Consider the following 11,084-nt stretch of genomic DNA (forward strand, 5'->3'; position numbering starts at 1 on the left):
AAATAATGAGAACACATGGACACATAAAAGGGAACAACAAACACTGGGGCCTACTGGTGGGTGGAAGTACAAAGAGGGAGAGGATTAGGAAAAATAATGAATGGATACTAGGGTGATGAAATAATCTGTACAAGAAACCCCCATGATACAAGTTTACCTATGTAACAAACCTGCACATGTACCCCTAAACTTAAAATAAAAGTTAAAAAAAGAAACCTATTTCATAGAACTTGTTGGAGTATCCTTTAAAATGTAGAAAGAGATACCTCTATTCTGAAGTGGAAAGATATATCTTAATGCAGACTAAAAAAGGCTTTCAAAAAAATAACCATTTTATTACTTTTTTGGGGGTAGTTTCATTTAATCATAATCAAAAGGAAAAGATGTCAAACTAAAATATAATTACAATTTGTATATTCCTTTAAATAAAATTAGAAAGCATGATGTGACATGTTTTTAAAAATTATTCCAGGAAAACAAATCTGATTCTTTTTCTGAAATAAAGTACAACATTGTGGATATGATAATCACAAGTTATAAAGGCCTGCCAAGCAGGACTGCAGAAACATAAGGAAAGTTTATCTGCTCAAGTTTGCTTTCCTTTCTTGATAATGTGTTTTAAGTTTTATCATAAGGCACATAATTCATCTGTAAACAATATTCAAGATAACATGTTACATTTTGAGAGAAGAATTCTGAACTAGTATTACTAGTTTTATACCGCTAAGTAAACCCCACCCTGCTTCTTATGGATCAATGCACCCAGCTGGATGGCACATTCTAACCATTTAGACTGCTAAAAGGAAAGCTCTTGAAAAATAAAGATGACCTCAAGGAACTGAAACACTAATATCATAGCACCTTTGTCAATGAACAAACTCCAGCTTTAAGTATCACTGTAAATGATATGACACTATTTGCAAGGGATATGAAATTAGTATTCTTAGAAATTCATTACTTAGGCAAAGCCCTTCCTAAAGATTTAGGTAAGCTTTGGAAAAAATCTCTGAATATGCTTTTGTTCTTTCACTGAAGATTTCAGCTGAAGATCAATGCAATGGAAAAGATCTTTGTTGTGTTCCGGGTAAAACTGGTATCTGTGTGTAAACATCAAGCTCACTAGAATGTATCTGTTAAAGACTTTATTAAATCTTCAGATGCTAGAAGCAGATAAGTGCTATCACATATCAACAGAACTCAACATAAATGTTTCCCAAAAATTACACTGCTAAAATCTGTCAATTAATTTTGTTTTCTATATAGCATAACACCTACCATTCAACGATTAGTGAAGCAGAAAATAAAGTCAACAATGTATGTATTTTAGTAGTGAGATACAAGATGATGCCAAGGTGGCAGATTTTCAATCAAATCTGAAGGTCCATATAGATCAGCAGTTCTGTCCAATCTTCATTAAGGTGTGCATTCGGGTCTGGGCACAAATCAATTATTTGGTGTCTCTCTCCCTCTCTCTTTTTTCTGTTATACTTAAAGTTGTGGGGTATATGTGCAGAATGTGCAGGTTTGTTACATAGGTATACATGTGCCATGGTGATTTGCTGCACCCCATCAACTTGTTATCTACATTGGGTTTTTCTCCTAATGCTATCCCTCCCTACTCCCTCAGCCCCCAACAGGCCCCAGTGTATGATGCTCCCCCTTCCCTGTGTCCATGTATTCTCATTGTTCAACTCCCACTTATGAGTGAGAACGTGTGGTGTCTGGTTTTCCGTTCTTGTATTTCTTTGCTGAGAATGATGGTTTCCAGATTCATCCATGTCCCTGCAAAGGACATGAACTCATCCTTTTTTATGGCTACATAGTATTCCATGGTGTATATGTGCCACGTTTTCTTTATCCAGTCCATCTTTGATGGGCATTTGGGTTGGTTCCAAGTCTTTGCTATTTTGAACACGGCTGCAATAAACATATGTGTGCATGTGTCTTTATAGAATGATTTATAATCCTTTGGGTTTATATCCAGTAACGAGATTGCTGGGTCAAATGATATTTCTAGTTCTAAATCCTTGAGGAATCACCACACTGTCTTCCACAATGGTTGAATTAATTTACATTCCCACCAACAGTGTAAATGTGTTCCTATTTCTCCACATCCTCTCCAGCATCTGTTGTTTCCTGACTTTTTAATGATTACTATTCTAACTGGTGTGAGATGGTATCTCAATGTAGTTTTGATTTGCATTTCTCTAATGACCAGTGATGATGAGCTTTTTTTTTTTTTCATGTTTTTTGGCTGCAGAAATGTCTTCTTTTGAGAAGCGTCTGTTCATACCTTCACCCACTTTTTGATTCAGCAAAGTCTAAGGACACAAAATCAATGTGCAAAAATCACAAACATTCCTATACACTAATAACAGACAGAAAGCCAAATCATGAGTGAACTCCCACTCACAATTGCTACAAAGAGAATAAAATACCTAGGAATATAACTTATAAGGGATGTGAAGGACCTCTTCAAGGAGAACTACAAACCACTACTCAAGGAAATAAGAGAGGACACTAACAAATAGAAAACCATTCCATGCTTGTGGATAGGAAGAATCAATATCATGAAAATGGCCATATTGTCCAAAGTAATTTATAGACTCAATGCTATCCCCATCAAGCTACCACTGACTTTCTTCATAGAATTGGAAAAAACTGCTTTAAATTTTATATGAAACCAAAAAAGAGCCCGCATAGCCAAGACAATCCTAAGTAAAAAGAACAAAGCTGGAGGCATCACACTATCTGACTTCAAACTATACAACAAGGCTACAGTAACATAAACAGCATGGTACTGGTATCACAACAGATATATAGACCAGTGGAACAGAACAGAGGCCTCAGAAATAATACCACACATCTACAACCATCTGATCTTTGACAAACCTCACAAAAACAAGCATTGGGGAAAGGATTCCCTATTAATAAATGATGCTGGTAAAACTTGCTAGCCATATGCAGAAAGCTGAAACTGGATCCCTTCCTTACACCTTATACAAAAATTAATTCAATGTAAGACCTGGAACCATACAAACCCTAGAAGGAAACCTAGGCAATACCATTCAGGACAAAGGCATGGGCAAAGACTTCACGACTAAAACACCAAAAGCAATGGCAACAAAAGCCAAAATTGACAAATAGGATCAAATTAAACTAAAGAGCTTCTAAACAGCAACAGAAACTTCATCAGAGTGAGCAAGCGATCTACAGAATGGAGAAAATTTTTGTAATCTATTCTTCTGACAAAGGGCTAATATCTAGAATCTACAAAGAACTTATTTGCTCTTTTGATCAAACTTATTCAGGCTTTAGATATAATCAATCTAAAATACTGCTTGATGTATTTCCATCACAGATGCATAGGCCATGCAACCGACATATGGCAAACTGAAGAACTGGCAAGCAGGACGGACAAAAGGACTGGGAACTACATGTATGATTGAGGCTGTCAACTAACCACTGTTGATGGGAGGTATGGTAATTGTTGCAATACAATCCATTATTTTACGCTCCTATTTGCTTACCCATCACTGAAAAACTGTTAGCATAATGAGGTCTAGAGTAGGCAGCAGGCATGTATAAATTCCTTCCCATGGGAATTATGAACGTGGCACTATACAGCTTAAAGTAAGTAATAGGACAAGGGGTGAGGAAGAGAGCTAAGGAAAGATGAAAATAATCTGTAAGATAAAATTAAAAACACACTTGCGGTAAAGCTAGAGACTGCTAAAATACCAGAGAAGAACTGTTAAAAGCTATCAGAGATAGTTTGGTGAATTTTGAGGAAACAAGAGGCACAGAAATACCAATAAGAGGCTCCTCAACCAAATCATCATTATAACAAAATGAAAATCTTTAAAAAGGTCAGGTGTCAGCTTGCAGAAGCATGTAGCATGCCACAAAGAAGGTAAGGCAACAGGTACCCGAATGGGAAAAGGACAGGTTGTGTAGATCTTGCTAGGCCAGGATTAAAGGCACTTTCTAAAAGACCAAGATAATAAAAGTATTGCATCTTACTAGAAATGGCCACTGAAACAAAAACAAAAACAAATTCCCTAGAAAAATACAGCTTGAGTATCCCTTATCTAAAATGCTTGGGAACAGAAGTGTTTTGAATTTCAGATTTTTTTGAACTTTGGAATATTTGCATATATATAATGAAAGATCTTGGAGACAGGACTTGAGTCTAAACAAGAAATTCATATGTTTCATATGCACCTTATACACATAGCCTGAAGGTAAAACAAAGTTTGACTGCAAACCATTACATGAGGTTAGGTGTGGAATTTTCCACTTGTGGTGTCATGATGGCACTCAAAAAGTTTTGGATTTTGAAGCATTTTGGATTTTGGATTTTCAGATCAGGCATGCTCAACTTATATATGATGATCAGCATAGCTCACCTGCAGTTTGGCTAGGGGTGAATCTGGTCCATAGTCACTTCTGAAATCCAAGATCTTAAGGTTATTTTCCCCATTACCACAGCCCTTTACATTTGTTGTTTCTTTTAGAATTTCGAGGAACCAATGCTTTCAAATGTTGATAACTATACAATGCCTGTCTACGGAGAAGTACAATGTATTCGTGTTTATCTTTCTCTAGACTCAGCAGAAATAAACTGGTCACATGCTAAAAGGGATCATTTCACTTCTTAAGGGAGGTTTAAAGAAGCATGGAAATAGGAAACAAAGGAACTTTTTGGCTTTTGCCCATTTCCATCTGTTCGTGGGCATCCTTAAAGCCCTTCTGTGGTTCTAACCTCTTAAATCCTGCTGTGTGCGAGCACCACCCATACTCTGTCTTGGCATTCGTAGAGAAGTTCTCAAAGGTGTATGTCTCTGCTCATCCAGGTAAGCAAGGTCTTCCAAGTGGGCAGAGCTGGTGGCTGACAAGAAAGAAAAGTTTAGTTAGAATATTTAAGTTTAGAAAACATCTTTCAGCTAGTCGGTATTTCCCAAACTTTGGAATCAGGGCTTACTGCAGCCAAAAATATATATGCGAAATATGTAATACATATAAAATACATATATTTCATGCCTTTAAAAATCCAAGTAAGTGGTTTTTAAAAAATATTAACCCTTCATGTCACTTGCTAGTTTAAGACAGTATATAATAAACGTGTAATTGCTAAGAGATTCTATAACCTTAAACAGGGAAATTAAGTATTTCTTATTCAAAAAGAGAAACAAACTAAGCAAATAAACATAAAACCCTACTTCATAAAATAAATAGATAATGGTAGACGTGAGATTTAAAATGAAAAACAAAATGCTAGTCCAAAAGCTTAAAATGCCATCGTGACTCTGAATGTCTGGATCATGAAAGCTGCAGTGAAAGTAACAAAAAGGGAGTTATTTCATGTTATCAAAAGAAATAGTAAATGGGTTTTTACTAAAAAAAAATGAGTGAAAGAAAAATTCATTTTGCACCAATGTTCAGATTATAAGAAATACTAGAGTATCCATTTTATTGTTTGAAAATATTAGCTACCAGTGGCTCTGTAATAACCTACCCTGGGCTAGCATCACTGACTCCATCTTAGCTGTAAACTCCAACCTAGCTTCCCCCTCCCTACCGCAGCCCCTGTGGGTGCATAACTGGGCCACACTGACGCTGTGCTTATGCCGTGCTGACTCTGTGCATATCCCACCATATAACTTATGTAACTACATCCTGCTTGGCAAGCACACCTGCTATGGTGTATAACTCTCTTTGAACCCTCCTTGGCAATTGTTTGGAAATACTCTTAGTAACCAACAATCCTGGGAACTTCCTCCTCCCTAGGTTACTGCTTAACTTGCCTGTTCTGCTTCTGTAAAATTCCACTTCAGCTAGGCTCCCCTTCCTCTACCTAAATGAAGGTATAAAGGGAAATCAAGCCCCTTCCTTGGGTCAAGAGAACTTTGAGCATTAGCCATCTCTCAGTTGCTGGCTAATAAAAAGGACTCTTAATTTGGAACTCTGTGTGGCGCATTCCTTCTAACTCGCTCAAGTTATTACAGCTCATGCTTGTAATCCCAGCACTTTGGGAGGCTGAGGGTGGATTGCTTGAGCTGAGGGATTCTAGACCAGCCTGGGCAACATAGCGAAGCCCCATCTCTATAAAAATATACAAAAAAATTAGCCAGGCATGGTCTCAGCTAATCAGGAGGCTGAGGCAGGAGGACTGATTTGAGCCTTGGGAGGTCAAGGCTACAGTGATCATGCCACTGCACCACATCCTGGGCAACAGAGAGAGACCCTGTATAACAACAACAACAACAACAAGACAAAAAAAGGAAGAAAATATTAGCTATCAACTTATTACTAACAACTGGTTTGAGGTGGTGGGAGGGAGAAAAAAACCTTGAGGTTATCTTTTTATGGCTGCTGGGCCTCAAAAGTTTTGCCACCAAATACTTGGGGAGTATATTTCTGTATAGAAGAAATTATATGATGTGTTGAGATTACAGGTCATTTGGCTTGTAGACTTTATAATCCAAAATTTTAATCAAGAAATCTAATTTTGCCACCAATGATATATACTACCTTACCAAATACCTATTTATAAATAAGCTCTTCAATATAAACTAAGAAGCAAAAGAGGAAGGGGAGACAGCTCAGAATTCCCTCAGCATAAGGAAACAAGAATGATAACGGTAAGTAAACTTACATCTCCAACCTCATATATAAGTTGTTTATGATGATTGACATTGGATACTGATACTCATTTGTTAATAAAAAAAATTTCATCACTGTGTCATAGCAATACTTTTACCACAGTTTCTATTCTATAGGAAAAAAATTGACTAAGGAAACATTTTACTAAAGAATGTGGCAGATAGCAGTCAAAACAATATTTTATTAAAACTACAGGAATGGTATGGATCTTAAAGGTTGTCTCATCTAACACCTGTGTAATGCTCAACTCTTTATCTCTATCAAAGTAGTTGTACAGTTTTTGCCTGAATACGTACAATGGCAGGAGCACATTATCTCTTGATACTCCAGGTTTCAACTTTGCATAACTCTTGCTATTAGGAATTGGGTTCTTTCTTTACTTCTTACCCTTTCTTTGTCTTGATGGTATAGATGATTCTTCTGTTTATATCCAAAAGAAGAAAGAATAATCTTTTTAAAAGTTTATTACTAAGGTGAAAAGAACTAAAAGGAATGAACATGTATTTATTAACCACCTGTAATGTGCTGGGTAGTGTGCAACATGCTTTTCTTGAATTATGCCTTTCATTTTAAAGAGAAACAAAAAAATCAGAAAGTGTAACAATGAAGATATTCTATCTATTCTTTTAAGAGAAATGCATGGGCTTCTTGCCTGGAGAGACGCTTGGAAGATTCCTATGTCTTTGCTAAGAATTCCCCCACAGGTAATTTTTGGCTTTTCCCATATTAGGACAATAATATTAGGATATTCTGAGCACAATTATGCCCCTAATTTTACTAAAACTACTACAAGCATCATCTCCCTTACCTTCCTGGATATTTTGAACATAAATATTACCTAAAACTTACTACATAGTTACAACACATTAGTCATTACATGAATCCTCTGTATTAGGATATCCCACTTTTCTTAAAGATATAGATTCCAATTAATATATATTCCATAGCAGCTCTGAAAATGGGTCATTAATCCCAAACAGAGGCCACAGGGAGACAAGACAATTGATTAAGATGATATAGGTTGAGTATCCCTTATCTGATATACCTGGGACTAGACGTGTTTTAAATTTTGAATTTTGGGAGAAATTTTGAAATATTTACATTATGTTTACTGGTTCAGTGTCCCTAATCTAAAAATCTGAAGTATGAAAGACTCCTGTGAGCATTTCCTTTGAACATCACGTCAGCACTCAAAAAGTTATGAATTTGGAGCATTTCAGATTAGGGATACTCAACCTGTAACTGATTCTAAGCAGAAGCTGTTACCAAAAACCTTCCTCTGCACAAGGACTACATAGAACTCAGAAACTGTTGCAACTATTCTAACATACTAAACTCCTGATACCATGACATTTAGGGTATGGTAAATATATTTGGGAGTGATGTTGGCAACAGGAGAAAGCACTAATGTAGATGACAGGTCCACGGGTGCTGCAAACCACCATGGCATGTGTGTGCCTATGTAACAAACCTGTACATTCTGCACATGTACACTAGAAGAATGTACCCGGAAGAGATAAGTATCTAATCTCTTATTTTAAAACACTAGGGACAATGACTAAAACCATCCCTACTGGTATTCTAATGTTTCTGTGAATTCTTTCTTTCTTTTTTGGGGGTTGAGAGGAGCTTAGGCCAAGACTCAGGACTGGTCCTAGCCCATAGTTGTTTCTTATGTTTAATCCAATGCCTCTTGCTTTAACCAAAGTCTATTTTTTTTGTTTGATTCTTTATTGATATGTATGCAGCTACTAAAAAAAAAAGAGGACTACTAGGGATTCAGACCCATCAAGAATGAAGATTTAGCCATCAAAAACGATGAGTTTGGGTCCTTTGTAGGGACATGGATGAACCTGGAAACCATCATTCTCAGCAAACTGACATAAGAGCAGAAGATCAAACACCGCATGTTCTCACTCATAGGCGGGTGTTGAACAATGAGAACACATGGACACAGGGAGGGGAGCACTACACACTGGGGTCAGTTGGGGGGAAATAGGGGAGGGACGGTGGGGGGTGGGAAGCTGGGGAGAGATAGCAAGGGGAGAAATGCCAGATGTATGTGATGGGGAGGAAGGCGGCAAATCACACTGCCACGTGTGTTTCTATGCAACAATTTTGCATGTTCTTCACATGTACCCCAAAACCTAAAATGCAATAAAATAAATAAATGGGAAAAAAAAAAGAATGAAGATTTAGGACATCCTACCAGGGGAAGAACCCTGACTAGATGTGGTCGTGGCTTAGGGCAAAGGACACATGGAATAGATAGTAGATGAAAAAAGTTACAAATATCAGCTGGGTGCGGTGGCTTGTGCCTGTAATCTCAGCTACTAAGGAGGCCGAGGTGGGGGGATCTCTTGAGGCCAGGAGTTTAAGACCAGCCTGGGCATCAAAGCAAGATCTCATCTCTGAAAATTAAAAAAAAAAACCAAAAATTGGTTGGGTACAGTGAGTATGCCCGTAGTGCCAGCTACCTGAGAGGCTGAGGTAAGAGAACTACTTGAGCCCAGGAGTTTGAGGCTGAAGTGAGCTATGACTGCACCACTGAACTCCAGCCTAGGCAACAGAGTGAGACTCTGTCTCTTAAAGAAAAAAAATCAATCTCAGTTTCATAGCTAGCTACAGAAAGGAAGACTACAGCAGCTATGCATATTTTGTTCTTTGCTTTTGTTATATTTATGTGTGTGTGATACTAATTTATTTTCTTTCTCGCCTCTCTTCCCTTATTTTATAAATAAGTTTTGGTGTAAATTAACTTTCCAATTTAGTTTTTAGATAACTATTCAGATAGGACTGTGCCAGAGTTTGAGGAATAATTAACATAGCCAGAGATGGATAGTGTTATATCATCTAAACACAGTTAAAGTGACTGTTGCAACTAACCTCATTTTGGAGAGGGAAACATGCTTTCAATTACATGAAAGATACTTGCATCTTGTTAGGTTAAAATACAGAGTTTGTTGTGCTGAAAATGTTTGGAGTTTCAAACATGTATAGTTTGGAAGCTCCAATACATATAGAAGGGTGAGTATGGATGCTGGTTAGCCAAAAAGATGTACTTTGTTAATTATTAAGGTTATTGGAGAAATAATTTACCCCTTCCTGTTCCTATCAGGAACAGGTCTTACTTGTTCAGCCAGGCATTGGCAGTTCATTCAAGCAGCAGAAGCTGAATCTAGTTTGCAGTTTTTCCAAGGGAGGTGCGACTAGCCTCATCTTACCACTTCAGAGATATTGGCACTGGGTGACCAGTGCGTTGTCCTCCGAGGTCTGGGCCTTATCTCCACAGAGCCCTTCTTGGAGCCCTTCTATCAGCATCAGCTAAGCAGGATCCCTTTCATGGGGATGTAAGTGTCAGCTTTGTGAGGCCTTTCTTCCAAGCTTGTATGGTTTAATAATTCTCACCTCTTTTTGTTTCCTTAGACTCACAGGTGGTAACTACCTCCTGCAGTTGCTAAATCCATGATACTTCAATGTTTTCTTTTTACTTTTTCAATTCTTTAAGCCTAGTTAATGATTGTTTTTTCTTTTCTGAGATAAGCTAGTCACTCTGTCAACCAGGCTGGAGTATAGTGGCACAATCACAGCTCACTGCAGCTTCAATCTCCTGGGCTCAAGCCATTCTCCTCCTCCCAAGTAGTTGGGAGGCTGAGGCATGTGCACACCACTGTACCTGGCTAATATTTAAAAACAATTTGTTTTGTAGAGATAGGGCCTTGCCACATAGCTGTGATTACTCCCACCTTAGCCTTCCGAGTAGGCGTGTGCCACCACTCCTGGCTAATGTTTTGCAGACGCAGGGTTTTGCCATGTTGCCCAGGCTGGTCTTGAACTCCTGAGCTCAAAGTGATCAGCCCACCTTGGCCTCCCAAAGTGCTGGGACTACTGATGTGGGCCATTGCACCCAGCTGAGAAATCTTAAAAGATCACCTAGTGTAAATACCAGGTAGCTATAATCTGTAGACCAAATATGGCCTGCTATCTTTTTTGTTAATAAAGTTTTACTTGAACAGAACCCTGCTTATTCATTTAAATACAGTATCTTTTATATCAGAGCTAAGCAGCGATACAGGCCATGTGGCCTGCAAAGCCTAAAATATTTACTAGCTGCCTTTTAATGAAAAATTTGTGGCCGGGCGTGGTGGCTCAAGCCTGTAATCCCAGCACTGTGGGAGGCCGAGGCAGGTGGATCACGAGGTCAAGAGATCGAGACCATCCTGGTCAACACGGTGAAACCCCGTCTCTACTAAAAATACAAAACATTAGCTGGGCATGGTGGCGCGTGCCTGTAATCCCAGCTTCTCAGGAGGCTGAGGCAGGAGAATTGCCTGAACCCAGGAGGCGGAGGTTGCGGTGAGCCGAGATCGCGCCATTGCACTCCAGCCTGGGTAACAAGAGTGAAACTCTGTCTCAAA

The 11,084-nt window shown here is 38.3% G+C and overlaps 1 protein-coding gene across 9 annotated transcripts in view; it reads right to left on the minus strand.

Moving 5' to 3' along the window:
- TANC2 (tetratricopeptide repeat, ankyrin repeat and coiled-coil containing 2) overlaps positions 1-11,084 on the minus strand; it is a 435,131-nt gene that overhangs the window by 142,002 nt on the left and 282,045 nt on the right. For all 9 annotated transcript variants that reach the window (XM_032266054.1, XM_032266053.1, XM_032266051.1 and 6 more), the window contains one exon: positions 4,766-4,891. In XM_032266054.1, the coding sequence (XP_032121945.1) occupies positions 4,766-4,891 (126 nt within the window). The remainder of the gene's footprint in view (positions 1-4,765; positions 4,892-11,084) is intronic.

The sequence above is a fragment of the Sapajus apella genome, unplaced genomic scaffold (genome assembly GCF_009761245.1).
Source record: "Sapajus apella isolate SASKATOON/1434 unplaced genomic scaffold, GSC_monkey_1.0 scaffold153, whole genome shotgun sequence".
In the NCBI taxonomy this organism is placed as follows: Eukaryota; Metazoa; Chordata; class Mammalia; order Primates; family Cebidae; genus Sapajus; species Sapajus apella.